The following is a 23,611-nucleotide window of genomic DNA, read 5'->3' on the forward strand; positions in this document are numbered from 1 at the left end:
TTCGAATAGAGATACACTTTTAAGATGTGGCAGGCACTACATAGTTGACAGTAATAAGTGTTATAGAAAGCTGAAATAGCTTCTATAGCTCTGTGAGCACTTGAAAGCTAGTTTGTCATTAAGATTTTAAATAAAGAGATAATTATTAAATCCAAAATAAAAGTCTTTAGATTCTGTTTTAATGTATGGAGGAGTGGTTTTCTCTGAGTAAACTGGTCAAAGAGAGAGGCTCAACAGAATATTAAGTGACATGGTGGGACTAATTCACAGACTAACTATGGTTGAATTGCTCAGTAATGGTTATTACTCTTACCCTTGCAATTTCTTTGACTTTGTAAAGAGTTAGTACAATGGCTCACCTAAAACAAGACCTTGCTATAGACCGTGGCCCAATTTAAGACTTTTGGTTTAGGCAAGGTAGTAAAACAGTCCTACTTCTAGCTTTATCACACTTTTTCTTTCTGCTGTGTGGGGAACATGTTCCATAGGTCATTGATGAGCCTGGTGCCATAATAAGTGTTTTCTGATGGTAGTAGTAATTAGCAGTAATAGTAGATTCTTATCCCAAGCCGTCATTTCCCCTTCCCTCTTTTTCATAAGGCTACATGAATAGTGGATTTTGCAGGTGGCTCTGGGCTGATGAGTAAACTTAGATTAGTTATTAGCTCAGGGGTAAGACAGAGAAGTGTTCTTAACAGTAGATAGTCCTACTTCAGATACTGCTGGGACCCCTGACCTTTTTCTCTTCCTGAACCAGCTGGGAAAAAGATTGCACAGACATGAGATTTTTTGCCTTTTTTAATCCATTGGGAGTTTCTCCCTGTTCTGACAGCCATTTAAAGATGATAGATAACAGCTTTATAGTGACATCAGCTGGTACCCTTACATGCCATCCAATCTTGTCCTATGGACTTTTTCATGCAGTTTGCTCAGGTGGTCCCTACCTTGATTTTCTTCTAGCATGGATAGTACTTCATGCCCTGCAGAGTTTGCTGCTAGTCACAGGGACACAGGAAGCCTGAGAGCAGACCTTTGCCAGTATAAATCATTGGAAGAGAAAGCACAAAGTACTTCAGCCTTTGTCCTGTCCTTTGTTACATGTCCTTACCTCATTCAACAGTGGGATCCCCTTTTGCTTAGTCGTCTTTTTGCTTCGGTACCTACTGAAGTCTGTCTGTCTTACCCTCCACATCCCTCACCAATTTAAATTCCAGCTGATCCTTGACTTTCCTAATTTCATCCCTGTGTGTCCAGGCAATGTTTCTATTGCGGCTTCTGTACACTTCCTTATTGAGTTTGAGTTCATACAGGAGTCTCCTACTCAGCCAGGCTGACATGCTGCTTGCTTCATGCACACTGCAGTGCAGTTTTGTGCAGTGAGCAGACTGTCTCTGGTGGTGAGTCAGCTCTCCTGAGCCCCAGATGCTGCTTTGCCTCCTCTGCTGCTTTCCCCTCCACCCCAAGAGCCTACCTGCTAGTTTCCTGAACAACCAAAATCTGCTCTCCTGAAGCACAAGGTAATTATTCAGCTACTTGCCTTCCTCACTTTTCACAGGATCTGGAACTTTACCATCTCATGGCTTTTGCAGGCAATTCTCCTGTCAGCTGTCATGTCCCTGATCAGTTCTTCCTTATTAACAAGTAGCAGGTCCAGCAGAGTGCCTCCCCTATTCAGCTTGTCCACCACCTTCATCAAAAGCTGTCCTTGAAGCACCTCAGAAATTTCCTGAATTGCTTATGCCCTTATGTTCTGTTCTGGTAGGTGTCAAGGTAGTTGATATTCCTCATGAGAACTGTGGCCTGTGACTGTGCAGCATTTTCCTGGGTTTAGAAGGCATCATCCATTTCCTGTTGAATTAAGTCAGTAGCAGACACTCACCATGATGTTCCTCTTGTTGTCCCCCCCCCGCCCAATCCTGACCCATAAATTCTCAACTGTCTCACTGTCTACTCTATAGAAAAGCTCCATTCATTCAAGTCCTTTGCACAAATTGTAAACCATGCCCCCTTGGCTTCCCCATTTCTTTTTTCTAAAGAACCTGTATCCATCCATCCGTTGCAGTGATCCAGTTGTGTGAACTATATCACTAATCTCTGTAATCCCAGTGAGGTCAATTATGCGCATTGACTTCCTTGTGCTTGTTTCCTGTGCTGCGTGCATTCAGGTACACTGCTTGGGATGGGTCCCTGCTTATGCCACCTACTCAGGGGGAATGTAGGAGACTGTGCTGTGCTGTCCTGTGCATATATCTCCTCTGCCGTTCTCTCACTTTTTTCTGGGCTTCAGTCTCCACTTCCTCATGTAACTACTTTGAAGCCAACCTAACTAGGTTAGTAAGCCTGTTGAAAGTGATGATTTGCTTTATCGAATGGATTCTGTCTTTCACCAGCAGTCCTTGTTTTTCAGAGAGGATCCTATTGTCATAAAAGCTGAAGTCCTGCCCACAGCTGTGCAGACAGTTGTTCACCCACAGGATGTGTTTGCTCCTGTCAGAGCCTTTCCCCTGGATCCGCATCTGGGCCCCAGAGCCCTTCACCATTGTCCCTGCTGCCCCATAGTCAGCTTCAGTCTGCTGAAGCTTTGCCTTGGCGGTAGTATGGTGGCCATGTAGAGGAGTGTCAAATAGCATTACTGCAATGGCCAGGTGAACCTGAAGAGTCTTTCTATACCATCCCAGATCTGAGATCTGGGCCCTGGGCAAGCAGCAGACCTTTTAAGGCAGCGAGTCTGGCTGGTGGGTGGATGCCTCTGTTCCCCACATATGGGAGTCTCCAAACATTATCAGCTAATGCTTTCTTTTAGTGGCATGGATCACAACCCCTTGGCTCAGATGCCCAACCTGACGGAACTTCTTCCTCCTCACTTGTTGTCTGGGCTGTCTGTTGCAGACATTTGTCTGCACCCAAATGTCTACCAGAGGAAAAAGAGAACCCCCTTCCTATTGCTGGAAGTCACAACTTCCAGCCTCCCCCTCCTCAGAGGAAAGCAATAGATTTGATAAAGGATGATTGTAAGAGAAGAGCTTTTAGGGGTCTAAAGGATAAGTACTAAAAAAGACCCGTGGGATTAATGGGGGGAAAGAACTGTTTACTACTTTGTTCAGGAAAGCAAACTGAAAAATTTTAGTTAATAAACAGACAGTGTTAAGAGACTAGCTGTATCATAAATTTTTTCTCGTGAAGAGAGTTGCAAGACCCTAAGTATCAGTTCACTTACTTAGAGCAAAGGGTGTTGGGTAAGGGCTAGAGCTGATACTCTTGTTACATGAAGATATAAGAAGTAAAACAAGTAGGAAAAGAATTTTAGTAGAGGCAAAGGGGATTAAATTGACATGCAAAATAACAGAGCAAACTGTTTCTGTTGAGTTTGCAGCCAGAACATGTCTGGAGAGAGAAGAAAGCCAAACATTAGTTTAGAAAGCCAGTTCGGAATCAAGGAGGTGATCAGCACCTAAGAGACTGATGTGAAAAGTTTTGTCAAGTAGACTCAGAGCAGATTTTTTTTTGATTGCTTGGTACATTATATAGGGGTAAGCGAAGAACCTTTGTATTCTGATTCTGTCTGTAGGTTTGTCAGATTCTGAGGAGTCCCAAAACTGCTTCTACTCTTTTCTTGTGTGTACTGTCTCATGAAGTAAAACAAAATTTTATTGAAATTCCTGGGTTCAGGTGGTTACACTTTATGAAATAATGCCAATATTCATCAGTAGCTGTACTAGAAACTAAAATGTACTTTTTCTGTTTAGACTGAACTAAAAATGTCATCAGTCCTGCTGAAAAGGAGCAGAGGAACTTAGACCTTGTAGAAAACTGTACAAAGTGAAAACAGTATACATTTTTGCTGGGAAAACTTTAGAATAAGTGCTGGAAAAAGGCCGTAGGTTGTTAAGTCATACGAGTGAATTTTCGAAAGAAAGGATCTAGTATCCAAGGAGAAAAAAAGTAAATATTCACGTTGAGTAAGTCTAAATCGTGGCTCAAGGGGTAAGTTCTGGGAGGATTTGTAAGAGTATTTTCACTTTGGATGGGTGGGATGAAACTAAATGTGGTGAATTAGCAGTGAAGTGGGTTGGCGCATCCTTTGTTCAGCGGGGAAAAAAAGAAGTATGCTAATCACCATCCTTAATACAAGCTGCATGGAGATCTGAAAATAGCAGTTTTGTTAAGGAAGAGTTCACAGAGCTGGTTTTTGTGTGCTAGTGTTTGTGGAGAAACAGGCTGTAGGGCAAGCAGATAAATGCAAGTAGGAAAATAAAGGCAGGAACAAAGAACACCCTCCCACCCCCCACTCCAGAAAAAAAGGAAAAAACAGTAAATGGCTGTCAGGAAGTACAGGGAGTTTTGGGGGGGCTGACTGGAATTGTAAACAAATTCTCTGTTTGGTTTACAAAGTGTAGAGTAGTGGAAGTTGGTATATGTTCTTTTGGAATAAGAACTGTTTCCAAGAGATACTTCATACCAATGCTGTATTTACCCAGTGAGAATAACTTGCAAGAACCTAAATATTGGCTAGCTGCTCACTAAAATGGCTTGCAGTATAATGTTAATGAAAACAATTATACATATAGCATATATTTTGTTACACTTGTATTTAAGGAAATGGTTGCTCTTTTAACTTCAGAGTTCATCTCTTTTGCTTTTGTGTTGTCCATAATTTTTTGAAGCCAGAAGAACTGAGAATTTGTGCAATGCTAATAGGTGAATTTATATTGCATTGAATCTAACATCAGTGGATAATACTTTAAGATATTTTTTAGTGTACGCTTGGGTCTTGGATTTTTGCTTTCTAGTTTTTGTAGGTTGTATTTTAAAAAAATCTGTGAGAGGACAGTAGTTTTGTCAATCAATTTGTGTTCCTGCATAGTACCACATTTATTACAAAAAAGGGGGAAAATTGAAGTAGAAGTATATATATTTATAGTACAAACCATAGATTTATAGTAATTACAATTATAATACATTTAATATAATTATATAAATATAAACTAATAGATAAAAATCACTATAGTTATGTGAATACAGAATTGAAAGGCAATTTTTAAGGGAATGTGACTAATCAAGCTAAACAGTTCTTCTGTGTTAAGATAACTTCTCTTATCTGCTTTAGGATTCTAACATTATTTAACATACTAATTAGGGTATGGTAGATATTTATTCCTCCTCATACACTAGTATATACAATCTAAAACAATAAGTTTAATGTCATTTTGTGATACAACAGCAGTATATTGTGTTGTTAGAGCTGAGGAGCAAATTTATAATTCCAAGATTTTTCTATTGATAGTAATTGTTTCCTGAAGATGTCTGTGTTTTATGTAATGGCATGATAAAGTAGTCTCACAAAGTACTGTAAAATAGCTGCATCTTTAATATGGACAGGTCTGGAGTATAAAGAATGAGAACATCCAAATGCTGCTTTGAATTATCCTCTTAGTTGAAAATAGGCTTATTATTTGGAAGTCTGTAGGAGAAAAGAGAGGACAATTGGAAAATGTTTCTATATTGAACTAAACTTCCTTTTTATTATACTGAGGATGTTATAAATTCTCACTATATTTCATCAAATGTCCTGGATCTCCTCTTCTGTTTTATTTTTCCGTTGGTTTGCTCTGTCTTCTCCTTGGCTGCAGTGATTTTGCCAAATACCTAACACAGACTAGCTGGTAAATCTGGAAAATAATTGGATTTATCTAATCCTCAATTTTAAAACGTTTTTGTACAGATATGCAGGACTAGAGAGAGAACTGTTATGACACAAAAAGCAAAATAAAGTTTCTTTTTTACATTCATAGAACTATTAGCCTATTCAGATTATGCTGGTGATCAGAATCAGAAACTTCTCATTTTTAAAGTTTTGTTTTGCTTTGTTTTTTTGTCATATATGATTCTGCTTCTCAATGTAAGAAAGGCTACTTCACTTGAGTAGAGCTATGAGGTTAATCCTCCCACCTTTAAGATTCTGTGGCAGTTATTTTAAGTCTAATGAGGTTGTTGGGGCATGGCTTAATAGGCTGATTCTGTGCAGATGGCAATTGCCTTGTCTTATGTTTATCTTCTAATTCTGTTGAATGGTACTATAGAAGAAGGAATAAATATTTGTGTGATAAATGCAACAATTTCCTAAACTGCTGCAGAATTTCAAAATATTTGCTGCCAGTGTTCTCTAATTTGCTTTCTTTTAAGAAACTTTTGGTTTACTATTTTAAATGTTTCTTTCATTTTCAGGTTTTGAAAGTATTTTAGAAGGGCTTTATGGACCAAGGCTACGAAGAGACCTCAGTTTATTTGAAGGTAAATGAGCCAGCTTTTAGTGCAATGAGCTTTATTTTACTAGCTCTTCTTTTAGTTAAAGGTAGTTTAAAGCATTTGGTGAATTCTGAAAAGGAAATCTTCAGTTGTTTTCTTTCTTACCTGTTTTTCATATATGACCCTGTATTGTTTTTGTCTGTACTGTGCATATGCAAAACAAGGTAAAATTGTAAGTAGGTCTTATTCTCATGCAAGGAAATTTTTAATTAACTAAGCATGCCTGAGTAACTGCGTGAGAAAGATTTACTTTTCTGGAATATTGCATGCCCTACTAACAATTTTTTCTGGACAGCTCTTAGAAAGGGAGAACAAGTTCAGCTTACTATCAACTTTAATTGGGAAAAGGAAGATTAGGAATTCTAGTTTGTTTTTGTAGTTGTCTAGAAAGTTTGGGCTTTTTTCTTGCATTTTTCTACCACCCTTGTACACCTATCCTTACCACATGTGGTTTTGGTTTTGCTGAAATAACAGTTAATAACACCTGAGTCTTTAGTCAATTAAATTAAGTATATAAATTAAGTTAATGACTTATCAGCCATTAACCAAAAAATTGCCTTGAAGTGTTAAGAGGAGGCGTACTGTCAAGTTCATTTTTATGGTTTACAAAAATTTTCCTTCTGTTATCAGAATGTCCCTTTGCCTACCTCTTCATTTCTTCATGTTTTATTTGTTGATAGTACAGTTTGTAGAGCTTGTGACTTGTATACTGCCAGTACATGAGACAGTGGCATATACAGTATATATTTGCTTGAAATAGCTTTGGAATGGTTTCTTTAACTTGATTAGGGTTTTGTCCTCTTCAGATTATACAAGTTCCTTGGCCTGTATTGTATGTTTAACACAATGTTTTCAAGGGAAAGTGGAGAACTTGAAATGCTATTTTACTGGTATTTTAAGAATATCTTTCTGCCAGTTATAAAGCTATGCATGCCAATAGAGACTTTTAAAGCAGTAAAGAAATGTGTAAATTTGGGCTGAAGTTTATTTTCATGAATAGTACTCCCATCTGCTGTGATTGAAACAAGCATGTTTTTGCTTTGGAAAGGGAACAGGGCATTCTTAATCTTGTAATAGTGTACAGTATCTTTTTTTCCTGTTTTGCAGTTCCAGTGACTTGCAAAGTGTTAGGCTTTACATTAATTAGTGATTAAAGTTTAATTATTCCTTGATATCAAAAGGTTTAAATTTTGAAAGAAAATTAAGGGCATTTTCTGTCTTCTGTGCAATAAGGCTGAAAGCAGTTTGGAGGTTTAGGATGTTAGGTGTACTACTCAGCTCATGACCAGAGTACAAATGTTACAGTTAAAGCCTGATAGTCCACAATACAATGTTACATTACTTCTTTGTAGTTGTTGCATGTATATATTTGAGCTGTCTTCTGGGAGAAGCTTTAGTTTATTTAGCACTTGTTATTGTAGAATTCTTATGACCTTCTATTTGAGATTTATCATCTCCATTGTCTGATATTTGCTGCCCAAGTGACTTTGGACTGCACTATTGACCTTTTATCCTGCAAATATAAATTTATGGTAACCTAAAATGTAAAATGTTAAAACTAATTTTTTCTCTTGTATGCCAGTACATGTGCCTGAATTTCTGAACAGCTGAAGCCTGTGCCCATATGTTTGACACATCTGTTACATTCATTTTGCTTCTGGAGCAACTTGAGAAAAGAGGAAGGAAGAGTGTTAGGTTGGGATGCCCTCCTTACCTTACTACTTTTGATTCATGTTTGTAGATATAGTATGCATAATAGTAGAAAGTCAGTTTGAAAGATTATAAGGTTTTGCACAAATACGATAGAGATAGTCCTTATAGTATAGGATATAAAACTATTTCTAAATAGATATAAGTGCATTATAAAGACTTGTACAAAACTCTTAAATAAAACTGGTAATAAATCTTCCCCTGTTGTAATTTAAGTGCCATCTTTCCATTTTACAGATGGTGAAACTAAGAAACAAAGTAAATTATGTGCCTCAGTTAACAAAATGCGTGGTTGGTAGAATCAGAACTAGAACTTTAGACTCTTAGCATCATGTCCAAATCACTACATCTGGTAAGGTCTGTTTTGCTTATCATAACCACTGAACCAGTACTATCAACATGCAGCGTTATGCCTTGTAAGCAAGAATATCTGTTCCTTTAAATAAACCCATGACAAATTATATGTTTTTCTTATACAGCAATATGCAAGAATGGGAAATTGCCTGAAATACACGTCCCTTAGCTACAATAGCATTTTTCCTATTACATTGTTGATTTTATTTATTGTTCATAACATAGTAAAAAAAGATTAGTGGGCATGAAATTTAACATGTCTGTGTATTAATTCCTGTTTCCTTTTTAGTTCTGTCCTGAAATAGTTTATCTGTAGATGAAATTATTGTGCTTAAAGATTTTTGAGAGAAAATAAATTGTAATGACAAACCCAAAATGGTAAGAGGTAGTACACTTCAATTTTACTAGGTTGGGTTTTGTTTGTTTTGTTGTTTGTTTGTTTTACCTTTGAATAAAAAAAATCGTGTAAACCCTATAAGCTGTTTTACTGAGGGGACAAATGAATTTAATCAGGAACTCAAACAGCCAGCTGTGACAGCAAATAGTTACCTGAGGATGGTACGATTTTTTCATTATCTCAAAATTTTTATATGATGTGTATGTAGGACTAAGTTGTGCTTGCTTAACCATTCTCGTCGTCTGCATTATTCAGTATCAGCTTCTCCTTGACTGTTTTGTCAGTGCAGCTTCTGGTTGCAACGGTGTCAAGTTCTGTATCCTGGCATGTGTCCTTGGTCATGCTCCAAACTAGCTCGAGGCTTCTTATGTCATTGAATCCTTAGGGCTTCCTGATTCTGTGTTTATACCCATTTTCAACTAAGTAGATTCACATGTAAATTGTTATTCTTTATATTCTACTTCTGGATATCTAGCTAAATGTTTAGAAAGCTTTTCCTCTAATCATCTGGTATGTCTGTAATTTCTCTTTTGGGGTTGTGTGATGGCATTTTGGGTGAGATTTGAGGGGGAAGCATTCTGCCTTCTCTTCCAGACAGAAGGAAAAAAGAACGGTGTGGAGAAAAGCAGTGCTCTTACTTTTACCATGTTCCCTCTACCAAGAAAAAATAATTCTTTAGATAGGATGAAAGGTTTATCTTCCAGGGAGGACTGATTTTTTTTTTCCTTGGGTTTTTCTGGAGCATTTATTAACATATAAGGTAATGGAGTGAAAATTTCTATTAGGAACATGTCTTTAATATTGTTCAAGCTTTTATCAAATTAAAAAGATGAAGGAAAGTGATAAGCACCTCAGGAATTTTAATGTGCTTATTAGGACTCAGTAGTGCCATATAAAAAGGAAGGGGATGGTTTGTTTGGAATTGTGACAGATAGCTGGAGAATTTGGGGGAGCTTAATTTGTAATAATGTAGAAAGTGTTGGAAAGTGTGAAGGTAGGAATTTTTTTTAACTATCTTAGATTTAGATTTATTAGACAATTATTTCCCATTTTAAGAGGTAAACATGGAAGTTGTTCAGTACTACAGATGTCTCTGTTAATTTGTGTAATTCAACATGACTGCCTGGGGAAAAATGGGTTGGGGAAACAAAGGATTGAATGGCTTAAGAAATGACAACAATACCAATTTTGTCAAACTTCACTATTTTATTTTTAAAAATGGAAATAGTTTTAACAGCTTTATATTAAAAGACATTGGTTTCAAGTAATCCAAACCACACTTAACATTAAATGCTCTTTGCACAGTCTGTAGTAACTTATTCTCATGGACTGGCTAGTGTTTCAGGATGTTACCAAAACTTTTGTCAGCTGACCCCAGTGCAAGGTAAAGTGGCAGGGAGAGGGGAATCACCATAATACTAAATTGAATGCAACTAATAGAAAGTGTGTTCTGCTTAAGGAGCCATCTCTGCCTCCAGTCTTTCTGAGGGTATGGTTGTCAGTCTGTAGTGAGACTAATATTGGTGGCCTCTATTGGTGGTGTATTTCCTGTGATACTGACCTGAGACTGTTGGATGCCTGTAGTTTGATATGTTTGGTATATCTGATATATCTCTTTGGATAAACACTGGTTTGAGGTGAGGAGGAAGGTTTTCTGAGGGTACTCTTTCAAAAGAGATCTATGGTGTCTAAAGTCAGTTGCAGTGAGTCTAGGTTTAAAGCTGATGTAAAACTAGCTAAGGACAGAGGCACATATGGATAGTTTGTTCTTATTTTTTCATGTCAATGAGCCAGAAGAAACAGCACTAGTGCACACAGGCTTATTCGACTTTCCTGTGCCACTGCTGAAACTCTGCAGGTGTGAAGGAAGATGTTGTGCTGTGTTTGAGAGGAAATTTGAAATAATTTTGTTAGGGCAAAGAGATAAGCCTTTCTTCTTTCTCTTTTGTTTCTCGTGTAACCTTTTTCCTATAGTATGACTTGACTGCTAGAGGAGAGTCCCTGATAGAGTAGTTAGGCTTTCTCTTTTAATCAAAGTATTACAATAACCACTGGAGGAGTGATATAACAGCTCTTTTTACAGGTAACAGCAATTGTTCTTTTCTCTCCCTCCCCCTCTTCCTCTCCCTCTTCCCCTTCTTCCAGAAATTCTTTGGATCTGATCCATCACCTTTATATTTTGCATTTTTATTCTGGCAATCTTGCTTAACCCCCTGGCATTCTTAATATGTTATCATGTTGTATGTTATTTACACTTCTTTGAATAAATTTATTTTCACACAGAGCTGACGTTTCTCAAATATTGCTTGTATGGTGGCACAGAAGGATTGCTCTTCATTTAGATCCTTAATAGTAGAACGGAGCGTACTTCAGGATTCCAAGACAAAAGAATTTTTGTCAAAATCTAAAACCTGTCTTGGAGTTATGCTCAGAATCCCAACACTCATAGATGGATTTATTGTGATTGCAAAGAAAACTATGAAAACATCAACTCATTATGAAACAGTGTGGTATGGGTTTTTTTGCAGACTGCAGACATCCTGAAACAACAGCTCTGACAGTCAGGGACATCTAGATTAATTCAACAAAAATAATTCATTATTGTTCGTACTGTACAGTCAAGAAAATCCTGTGTCTGTTTTTCTTGATCATCAACTGTCCAACCTGTCAAAACCTTCAGTTTGCATCCCTGGGAGTATATAATAGGTTGTTAATACAGAATTCTGTTTTAAATTAATATTTTAGAGCTGAGTAAACTAGATTTGAATAATAACAAACGTATTCAGTGCAGAGTTACTTGTTCACATTTAACTTAAGAACTCTTTTTTTTTCTCCCCAGTTTCATTTTATTTCATGTGGAATGTGCAATTAGGTGGAGTTTTGCTTTATTGTCTTGATTCTCCTTGCCAGTGTGCATGTTTGGGCATTTGTGACTTCATCATTTGTGTTGTGGTTCATTTTTGTCTTTATACTTTGCATTTGGAAGTTTGTGACCTTATTAATTAAAATGTGTTGTTGACATGGATACTGGTGTGACTAAATAAGATTGCCCTTGAATGCTTCCTTTTCTGAGAGAATTTTGTGTAATTGCTTCCCTCATATAGGAGCTTCTATGAGAGATTTACAACATGCATATTCTTCCCTTAGGAAGTTTAGATTGGAAGGTATCATAACGGTGTAATATAAGTATCACATACATTTTGCTGCACCTAAACAAGGTGGGCAACTTAACTAATCCGTTCAAGACAGAGGTGTACATAAAAACTAATTGACTGAGTATCAGATCTGAATATCTAGGGTAATGTGAATTTGGAAAGAAACACACACAAAGAGGTTTGGATTACTTAGAGTTTGGGGAGTTACCCCACCTTCGTGTGCTGTGCGGATGGTTTTGGGTTAAAAGCATGTACTACTGTTAAGCTGGCAACAGCTCATTCTCTCAGGAAGTGGCCTCATAACTTTAGTTGTGATTGAGATAAAGCATGCTGCAGTTATCTGAGGCTACTAAATTGGAATCTGTCACTAGTTTCCTGCAGAGAATAAGCTATACCTTGATTCCATAAATTATACTACTTACCAGTAGATTTTCAGGTAAAGTTCTGATGCAACCCCTGCAAGTTTTATCCCTTTAAAAGTCCTTAAGCCTTCTCCCCTCAACAATGTCCTTAATGACTGGGTTACAAACACTTAGGTATATGCTGGTAAAATTGTCTGATACTAAGCTGGATGGTGTTACCAACGTGGGGAGAAAACTAGGATGTCATATTGAAAGTAGATGACCTCAAGAACCTCCGTAACAGAACTGTGATTGTAATTTAGTGATACAAAAAAGAAGGAAACATATTTGGGGATTAGCAAGGAAAGAATATCCTAAAAGCTGTAAGCGTATGAAGTGGAAATGACTGGAATGGAGAGAGGCCTTGGTGTTTTAGTTAATCAGGTTCATATGCACCTGCTATAATGCAGCCATGAAAAGAATCATGCACAGACAGATACTGTAGGAAAGGTACTGCCAATGTTTTAAGAAAGATTTATGCCACTGTAAAAGTAAAAGCAGTAAAAGTAAGACATCACCTTGAGACCTGGTCAGCTGTGTTGAGGAAACAGGAATTCAAATGGGAAGAGAGCAGAGAAGATGAAGACAATGGGAATTGAATCTCACAAGAGAAAGACAGGTGGACTAGGTTGGCCTGGCAAAATGAAGGGTAAAGGAGTGATAATGATATTCTCTTTAAATACATCAAAGTGCTAAATACTTAGGAGTGATAGCTATTTAGGTGTAAGAACAGTGTTGTCACAAGAGCAAACTGGAATAATTTGCCATAAGTACATTTTAAACAAGAAATTAAAAGATGAGTTTTATCTGCTAGTACAGTCATTCTAGGAACAGCTTTACAGTGATTGTTGGTTTGGGAAGACTGGAGTATGTGGTGGAAAACACTAATTTCTTTTAAAAGGCAGCTTGATAACTTCATTAAAGAAAATATATGGTGTGCCTTCTTTCAATAGTAGGAGACTGGACTTGATCTAGGCAATGTCTATAAGTCCTGTATTCTCACTAGATTAAAATCTGCCTTCTGATGCAACATAAAATGTATTTTAAAGTTATCTGAATAAATCAAGTGTTAAAAGTGAACATACAGGTTTTGCTTATTTGTAGTGATGGTAGAAAATAAATTAAAATACTGTAAGTACAACACAGGCAGCATAAATAGTGAAGAGACTGTATCCTAATTCTATCTTAGCTTGCTCATTGGCTTGCAGACTTTTGTTAAAAGCAATAATGCCTGGGATTCAGAGCTTTATATACTGTGTTCAGAAACTGCTTCTAGTTACTGTGGTAGGTAATCAGTCAAAAGGTATGGGTTTACTTTCATTTTAAGACAGATGCCTTCTGCTATTTGAAAGGTGAGCTGTATGGACCAACTTAGAAGTTGGAAATATCTGAAGAATTTCATGCTGTACCAATAAATCCATGTCAGATTACATTTTAATTTAGTTAAGAGAATTGTAGGATGTATATTTTGTTCTTAAAATCTATTTTTGCTTGCTTAAAACATCTAGTTTTTTTTTTCTTCTTTTAAGACTGTGAGCCAGAAGAGCTAACTGACTGGTCTATGGATGAGAAATGTTCCTTTTGTAATTTACACAAAGAAACAGTCAGTGTAAGTATGAACATGCTATTAAGCATGACTCCCTATCACCCAGTTCTTGGTCTGAAAGTAAGAAATAGAGAATTGAATTGTGCAAATAGATCTATATTGCATTTTGACTCTAGATAGTTTGGTTATGAGGGGTGGTTTGGTTTTATAATAAAAACTTTTTAGTGGGTCTTTTTTACTCAATAGCTCAGTGATTGTATATTGTACTGTCATTAGACTAACTTCTGAAAGAGGTTAAAATCTTCATGTCTTCTAGGATCGTGCATCAGTTATCGGTTCTTCACAGTCAACGCCTACGGAGGAACTGTCATCTCAGGGCCAGTCCAACACTGATAAGATTGAATGCCAAGCAGAAAATTATCTAAATGCACTCTTTCGAAAGAAAGGTAATAAAACTATGTCTTTTACATTAAGCTACCTCACACAAATCTGGAAGAATCAAATGATTTAGGGCTGATTTTCATTTTTAACTAGTTTTTATTAATCTGTGAATGTTGTTTCTTTTTTCTCTTCTTTATTCCTTTGTTTTTCCTGAATCTTTTTATCTTCTTTAGCCTCAGCAAATGAAGCACTACTTGCCTCTTCCTTCTTGTCATTGCTGTTAGTCCTATTGCATTCTATTTATTATTCTCTTGAATTCCTGTTTGTTTGTTTTTTCCCATGAGCTACTCTTTTTTTCTTCACATCAACTTCAGGTGTCTTCTCTAGAATCCTTTAGCATTTAAACATTCTCTGTTCCTAAGCTGCTTTCACTTCTAGTTTTCAACAAAAAAAAATCTTTTAGACGAAACAATGTGTCTTACAGATTTTAAAAAGGAATTTTGGATCTTCTCACATCCAAGTTCCTACTTCAAATACATGCAAGTCAGTGGCTGAAACTTCTTGCCAAAACATAGTCAAGGAAAATGCAGTTTACTAAACGCTATGCTCATTCTTGGTGCTCTGTAAGTTATTGCAGTACATGAGAGTGGCTGACAAGTCTGCTTGGTTCATTTAGGTCACTTGGCAATAAACTAGTCACTGTCAACAGAGGCTAATATACTCATTTTCTACCATAAATTTCCATGTGAGGAATGTGAATGTGGCTCTACTCAGTAAATTCAACTTTCACAAGTTTTCTTGGATCTAGTAGGTGTACTTGGATGTCAAAATAGATGAGTAGGACTAAGCGTGGCAGTTCTCCCTTGCTCTAACTTCAACTAGAGAGAATCAATTATATTCACTTTCTACTCATAGATGGGGGAAAGGAAAAGATAATTTTTTCCCTTTGTCTAGCTGTAGTATGAAGAGTGTACTGTGCCCTTGAAGCCAGAGTGGGTGGAATCTTTTTCTGTGTAGGGCATGAGTCTGTTCAGCCTAGAATTTGTTTAGGGTTTAAAAAACCTTTGAATGGAGCATTCTGAGTCCATCTTCTTTCCTTGGTTTAGTTCAAGTCCAGTCAGTTTCCATTTGAAATACAATGTACAGTTAAGTTGTTACCTCAGTACTTCTGAAACTTTTATTATACTGTAATCAAGGACCCAGTTGCATGGCATCTCCCTCAGGAGGCATTTTAATAGGTTCGAATTTCTCAGCTTTTTTTCTTGATCTTTCGACATACAGAGCTTTTCATGATTGGCCAGCTTCATGCTTCGAATGAAGATTCTGTTGAGGTGCAGTGTAAAAACATTTGCTGTTGTTTGATTCTTCTTGAAAGGAGCTTTTATCATGGGAGAAATGAAACTTGGTGTAACCTCACCTTGCCCAAATTGAGTTATTTATGTGAAATTTCTCAGAAAAGGTGTTTGTGTGTGTTTCTTGGGTGTTTGATGGGTCAGAAAGGTTTTGTCTATTAAAAAACAAATAGGAAAATCTTTTCAGATTATTTTCATTGTCTTCTGAAGGACATGTGAATTCTTGGGTAACTGGTAGTTCACTGAAGAATTTTCTAGGGTTATTGCTTCAGGTTAGGTTCCAGCAAAGTCTTGTAAGTTGTTCAAATATTGGAAGGTGAAAAGGAAAAAATTGTTGTATCAGCAAAGGGCATGTGAAGCCAATTTATGAGGTATTTAGTAATTGTCTTGGTTTTGCAGGAGGAAGATGAGGAGCTTTATTAGTCGGGGAGTTAATTCTTTGTGTTCTTTGTGCTTTCTGAATTCTATATAGACTTTTGAGATCAGGTTCTTAAGGAAAAAAGGAATTAAAAAAAAATTGAAATAACTGTTTAGCTAAGGAACTGTTACTGTACCTGGCACTGTAATAGATGCCATTTCAATCTTCAGAAACTTATTGAGTTCTTGGTTTGTCATCTTTAAAATGGAAGTAATACTTTCTTTCACTTATTTTGATTGTAAATTCTTCAGGATCATACGCTGTCTCCTGCTATCATAACTAGCAGTTTCATTCAGGGCCTCAAAGAACAGCTTCTAAGACTAGTGAGCAAATTTGTGAGTTGCATTTATTGGTCTCATTATAATTATTCTTTTTACTTTCAGAACAAGTTAGTATATTGTTGGGTTTTTTTAATTTGCAGCTTGCTTTTCTGACATCATGAAATTAGTGCAGAAGATCTCCAGACATGTAGCAATGTTGTAAATATTGTTGTCTACTGAACACAATCTTCAGGCATTCATAAATGAGGATTGTCTGTAGAATCCCAGACAAAGATAATTGATCTCCCCTTTGAACGGCATGATATAATTGCTGCCAATATGGGTGAAACTGTTGACAGGCTAGAGGTAACAAAGTCTGGAGAGACGTCATTGAATCTGAATGCATCCAGCGTGTGCAAGCTATCTTATGCCTATAAAAGATTAGCTTGGTAGGTAGTTTTCTTCAGGAAAGCCTATCCTCAGCAGAAACGTCAGTAAAGCCAAATTAATTTTTGTTATCTTCTGTAGCCTCTGATATACTGGTTGTTTTTGTTAAAGAACATATCTGAAAGCCAGCTGTTTTCTGCAAAGGTATGCCATCCCTCTTAACCCACTTGGGTGTTGTAAGCAGAGTGCATCATTAGACTTTTCTACTTACATAACATTAAAGTCTATCCATTTTCTTTTGTCAAAGAATGAGTTACAAGGAAAAACTATAATGTGCTTTAAAAAATCCCTTTCTTGTTCTTTGACTGTGAACATTATCAAATGTGGCATACATCATCATCGTTATGTGGCAGATCCGTAGTTGTTTAAGAGCTTTATCAGATATTTTGGTGATTGAATTTTAATTTTCTGGGTTTCTAGTGATGTATAGTGTATGTTTGGAAGTGGAAGTTTGTTTTTTCCATGCAACATTAATGTGATCCCTTAGACCCAACAAAGTCATTTCATATTTGTGGATCAGTTTACATCATCAGGACATGATCTATCAAGAAAAGATAGAAACCTGTAAAACTTTTGTAGAAATTAAGGAGCTGAGTTACAGAAGGAGAGGGAATAAAGTAGTCAGGTGACTTGAATCTGCCTAGAGAATCTAGGCAGCTTTTCTGATATCTTCAGTATCATGTTAGTAACAAAAAAATTATTTCCCTTTAAGGTTTTTGAAGTTTTTTCTTGTTTCTAAATGTCTCTCTGATGATCCAAAACAATGTCTACCTATGACGTTTCTTACTCCATAGCATATAATTGCATTTGCTACTGAGAGCCCTATTCTTTGCTTAAGCTGTATCTTGATGTCAAGACCTGGTTATGCTTCCTGGGCAGTATATCCAGTTTGGCAAGCTGTGAAAATCTAGTCTTGCAAACAGGATTGAAGTCTAATGATCACATATAGTGTTAATAAGTAGTATAGTAAAGAATATGCATTTTAATAGTTATAAGATGATGTAGTACATAGACTGAGGAAGTCTTGATCTTAAATGTGAACCCCGAATCATAGTAAATCATTACTATTAGTCATAATAATTGCAAAGCAACTTTATTATTGCCTTGTGTTGCATTCTGACTGGAGTCTTCACAAAATCACAAGCAGAAATCTCAGGTCATAGTGTGCAAATGCTGCATTTAGCTTTTTCTCATTCTAGTAATATCAGGAGGTCTACATTGTTCAGAGAGGAACTAGAGGAAAACAGAGCTATATTTACTCCAAATCCTTACAGGGTATGAAATAGTATGAATGTACAAACATGATCCCTGGAGTAAATTTAGCTGCCTTGTGGTGTAAATTAACTATGTGAAAAATAGAAGTTCAAACAGATGTAGGCATATAGATTTAAAAGATTGTAATAGCTCTGATCATGACTCCTAACATCTTAGAATCAAAACTTTTAGTTCATACAAAGTGTAACTGGTGCCATCTGCTGATAATAAAGAAATATTTGTTAGTGATACGAAACTCAGAGACCTAATACTTTTTTTCCCCTAAAATACATTAAATTGCATTTACAAATTTTGTACTACTAATTAAATATTTACTTTGTGCAGTGAAAGACTACCACTGTGAACTTAAAATTACTGATCTCTGTGTGTTTTGATTACATACTTGGATAATAATATAATACACACCAAGCGTGTGTATCCTATTCTGAACCCTCGGTAATCTTCTATTGAAATGATAAAATATTATATAAAAGTTGTATTTACCTCTAAAAAGACTAATTTTTTTCTTTTCAGAAATGGGGGGTGTGTTTAAAAAGATATATAAAACTATCACCTTTTCTTCTTTCCTTTTAATGTATAGCATCTCTCACATTTCTGTTCTTTATCATTTGGAGATATGTGGGAAATTACTTCTAATTTCAAAATACTCAGAATTACTTCTTTACTTCTTCCTCATAATACAAGACATGTATCTACAGCTTTGTCTGCATTAGGAAGCAATGCAGAATTCATAAGAATGGATTAATAGCATCTTTCCAGTACCACTGAGGAGGTTATCTAGAAGACAGAGTCAAGCTCTTTACAGTGGTGCATAGCAGGATAATGGGAGATAACAGACACAAATTGAAACATGAGGGGTTCTGACTGGATATAAGGGAAAACTTTCACCATGAGGAGAGTCAAGCAGTGGAATTGGTTGCCCGGCTGTGCAGTCCACCTCTGTGGAAGTTTTCAAGATCCAACTGAATAAAGCAACCTGGTTTGATCCTACAGTTGACCCTGCTTTGAGTAGGAGGTTGGACTAGAGACTTCCAGAGGTCCCTTCCAAAATGAGTGATGATTTAATGACTTACAGAATGAAGCAGTTGGTGCTGAGAATGAGATAGCCACACTATTTGCATTTTGGCAGTTAAGCTTAGTCTAACCGTGGTCTAATTCTGTGGATTGATACCCATTAGCAGGTAAATTTTTAGCAGTTAAATTTGTCCCTGGGGCACATCTTTCAGATTATTTCATCTGAAAAGAATAGAGTTTTTGTGCTCTAAGATACATTTCTCACAGTATTGCCTTCTACAGTAAATTAACTAAATCCGTAAATGAACAATAGTTGTGGCAATTGAAAATGTAAGAAATGTTATTGTATTTATTTTTCCATAGGGAATATAGTATTTGAAAATGATTAGAAAAGAGTTAAAATACTTGGTTCTAAAGAAAATATTACAAGACAAAAAAAAATCTTTGTTATTCCAGCTAGGTCAAAACATGTCTTTTCTGTTTTGGAAAAGCAGGCTTTTCCTGCGAATATCTGAAAGCAAGTCATGCTTAGATATTACCAATGTGAAGAATCTGGAATGGAAAAGGAATAGAAAGTTGGCAGTTCTGAAGGCATTTAGTCTTGCAATGTTGTAATAATTGATGTTGGTTATTAATGCTGAGCCCATATTTGTTCCTGGCTTTTGTGTTTTCTGGCTAATGACAGACACACCCCATGTTCTATGATTTTTTCATTTTTTAAAGGCACAGACCATATCAGGATGTGAAATAACCATGTTTCCCATTTGCACTGATGATTAGCTGTTTTCTTGGCTTCATGCAACAAAATAACTTCTTGTATAAGCAGCGTCATTCCAACCCAGATACCTTGTAGACTGTTCAGTGTTGAGGATATGTCATAGATATTTTGTTTTGTTTGAGTTCCTCAATTACTTTTTGTCAGGTTTTTTTTGTTTGTTTGTTTCTAAGGTACTCATCAGTAATTTCTTCACTTGCTGTGGAAGCCGTAAGATTTCCCTCTCCATCAGCAGGCTCTTGTTTCTGTTCCTAGATAATTTGGTTTTCTATTTCCACCTCTTTACTTTCCTTCTCCTTTTGTTATTTGTATATGTTACGTTATCATTTTGATACCTTAGTTGCCTTACTGCTTCAAAATCTTTTTTCTTTTGATCTTTTTCTTCTTTTCTTTTTTGAAATAAACTTGTCACTAAGATGATCAAGTGCCAGTTGAGCATTTATTGGATTCATGATTTGAGAATCAGGAAATATAAATAAACAAAGAAGAGTACCTGTGGCTGGGTGTTATGTAATGAGGAAAAGCTTTTTTTCTGCATAATACCTTCAAGCATTCAGAATTTCACCTTGAAGTCCTCCTCTAGAAACTCTTACAGGTATTAGAAATTGAGGTAGTGATCTGGCTGAAAGAGTTTCAGAGGATAGGCTTTCAGCCATAAGCCATCTTGTTTTGCAATGGCCTACATAATGTCTCTTGAAGCCAAGATGGCTAGTGTATACTCAAGTCTTTGAAAATGCTGGAGCTTCAGCGTATCTGATAAAGCAGTACTAAAAAGCCAGCCAAAAAATATTGACAAGAAGCATCTAAACAGTCAGCTGCCCTCTTGCATACTCTTAACAGGACATCCTATTCTTACTGTGTAACTATGTTTGCAGTTCCTTGCAGTAGCTTCCTGGTGAAAATGAATTCTCCAAATGAAATATGTTTTGAGTTAGCCTCAAAAAAGAATCTACTCATTCATCTTACCTTGAGCAGCATTTCTTGGTCTGTTTTAGCAGTTACTTTCTTGCTGATAGATTGATAACGCTTTATTGCCATAAAGTGCTTGAGCAAATATGCTGCATGATCCGGACATACTCCAAACTATTTATTTAAAATTTACAATTCATGAAAATGTCTGGCTGATTGAAATATCCCCAAGATCCAGTCCTTTTGGTTTCTCCATCTCCATGAAAACAAAACTCAATCGATCATCGTATTTATCTGTTTCAGACCAAGTTAAGCAAACTAGTAGCTGCCATCACGTCCTTTGGCATTTCTTTCAGGCAGTGAAGACATAGCTAAAAGCTGATTCTTCTGCATCACTTGCACATTTTTTTTTTAAGCTTTAAATCCCTGCCATAATTTTGATGAAATCTGTTTTCAGCTGCTCATTACCTGTGGAGTCAAGAAAGAGCAGGTGTTAAGTGAAGGCTTGGAAGGGATGTTAGTGTTTTGTGAGTGCATAGAATTGAAGGAAAGAAGAAGAAAGAGAGTGTGGGATAGTGAAATGGATAATACTGCTACAGATCTTTGAGTATATGGAAATTGTGACTGTCTTGAGAAATGATGTATTGCAGTCTTCTGATTACACTGATAAATAAGTAATACTGCTCACTTTTTTTAGTAGGTTGCTTAATTGTCATTTATGCTAACTATGTATTTTTTATTTTGATAATATTTTGGTATTTCTGCTTATAGAGTAATTTTATTTCAGTGATTCTCAAATGCAGTTTTAGTTACGCTTGTAATGAGAGGTTTTGCTTTCCTTTTTTAGTGGTTTTCAAATAATTATTTTTGTTATGGTTGTTCATTGAAAGTAACTTCTTTATTAAGTAATAGTTTTATTTAGCTTACACTATGTTTATTCAAAATTCTTTATTATCTATACTGAAAATGAGTCTATAAATGAAAATTCAGCTTATTTACACATGATAAGTACAGATTCTGATGCACATACTTACATTATTTGTCTTTCTTCCCACATAGTTTAATTGACTTGCATGCTATGACAGTGGAATAAGGTAAAAACTACTGATGTGTATGAAACATGCTCTTCCAAGTGTCCTCCAGTTAGGAATATTCGTAGGCAAAACTTACTAGACATCTAAATTAATGTGTTTGATTCATTGTGCTTATGAGAAATATTTATTTAAAGAAAAGTAATTGCATATTGTTTTCTTAATACATCTGTTGCCTGTGTGTGTGTTGTTTGTTTGTTTTTTATTCCTAGATCTTCCTCAGAACTGTGATCCTAACATTCCCCTAGTTGCTCAGGAATTAATGAAAAAGATGATCCGTCAGTTTGCGATTGAGTACATTTCAAAAAGTAGCAAAATTCAAGAGAATAGAAATGGTTCATCATTTGAACCAAGTCTGATATGTAAAAGTATCCAAATGAACCAAACAGAAAATTCCCTTCAGGAAGAACAGGATAGCCCTCTAGACCTCACTGTGAATCGAACTCAAGAACAGAATACTCAGCAAGGTAAATTTCTATATCTGCTTATTTAATACAAAAATCATATTGCTGTTATTTATTACCTTATTACCTCTTATTACCGTATTCTATCTTAATTATCTTTAAAAAAAACCCTGTATCTATGTCTTTGCCAAATATCTATAAATTTTGTCTATTCAAAGCATTGATTAGTACATAGAAATAAAATTATTATCCTATGTGATTAAAATCAATGTTGAGGGAAAATTATTATTGCATCAACTTAACACTTGAGAAATAATACACTTTCCTTTAAGCACCAATAAAAAAGTTACATGAGAACTGTGAAAACATTCTTTCTAAAAAATATTTTTCATACTGTGTTTGTTAAAAGATAAATATCCTCAGTCCTGAATGCATGCCTTCAATTATTGGCATGAAAATTTCTCAACTTTAGGATGCTGAATCTAAATCAGCTCACCTGTGGTTGACACAGGCCTGCTATAGTGTTTCTTATTTCGTTTGATTTTTGTACCATGAATAAAAGAGAGGTTTCCTTTCTTCTGCTGGATATTCTAATTCAAGAAAAAATTGTTGCCAGCGGGGACAGAGGAAAACGGTGGCTGAATATTTTATTGAAGAAATAGCTGTTAAGAAGCCATGTAAGAATAAAGAGATAGAAAATGCTGAGTGTTCCAAGATCAAAGTTCATTCTGGCTGTATCAACCCTTAGACACTTCATGATTCTTTCAATCTAGACTGTTTAGAGTGATGGAAAGAGAAAATTTATTTGTGAGAAAACTTTGCTACTTAGTTTCAGCACTAAAGGATCCATGAGGGGATGAAGTCCCCGGAGACATGTACAGCTCCTCACTGAGCCAAAATAAATCTTTGAGTAACTAAAGGGAAGGCAGAAGGTGAATGGGATGGGGATGGGAAGAAATTCTGCTGCCACCCTCAGCTATTTTGAAAGTCCATTGATCCTTTGTCCAAAAAGATTGAAGTATTGAGAGAGTTTGAGGTACTGTAATACTCCCTTTTAAACATTTGACTCTTTCTCATAATGAGGGTAAACAGCAAGTTTAGAATCATATGACTCCAGAAAAACACAGGAGGCTGAAAATAGTTGCTCGGCATGCTTTTATTAGGTTGTAATTTACAATTTTTGTATTGTGTAAGATACTGTAGATTCTCAGACCTTACACTGCTGTGTTTGCTAGAGTGTGTTGCAGGTGTTAAAGATGCTAGCCTTGCTGTAAAGTTTAGTGCTACGGCAATGACTTGTAGTACTGAAACAAGACTATAGCTGGAAAATGATTTCTTATCTTATCATATGGTAACAACACAAGAAAATAAGATCAAGATGGAAGAAAGCAGCCTGCTTTTTTTTTTTTTTTTTTT

At 36.0% G+C, this 23,611-nt stretch overlaps 1 protein-coding gene across 2 annotated transcripts in view; it reads left to right on the plus strand.

Annotated features, from left to right (window-relative positions):
* The window catches only part of LCORL (ligand dependent nuclear receptor corepressor like), an 85,534-nt gene that overhangs the window by 24,329 nt on the left and 37,594 nt on the right, over nt 1-23,611 (plus strand). Inside the window, exons 2-5 of one of the 2 annotated variants that reach the window (XM_064511380.1) lie at nt 6,226-6,291; nt 13,853-13,932; nt 14,186-14,315; nt 22,004-22,258. In XM_064511380.1, the coding sequence (XP_064367450.1) occupies nt 6,226-6,291; nt 13,853-13,932; nt 14,186-14,315; nt 22,004-22,258 (531 nt within the window). The remainder of the gene's footprint in view (nt 1-6,225; nt 6,292-13,852; nt 13,933-14,185; nt 14,316-22,003; nt 22,259-23,611) is intronic. The other variant, XM_064511381.1, reaches the window with a different exon arrangement.

Source organism: Dromaius novaehollandiae, chromosome 4 (assembly GCF_036370855.1).
Source record: "Dromaius novaehollandiae isolate bDroNov1 chromosome 4, bDroNov1.hap1, whole genome shotgun sequence".
NCBI lineage: Eukaryota > Metazoa > Chordata > Aves > Casuariiformes > Dromaiidae > Dromaius > Dromaius novaehollandiae.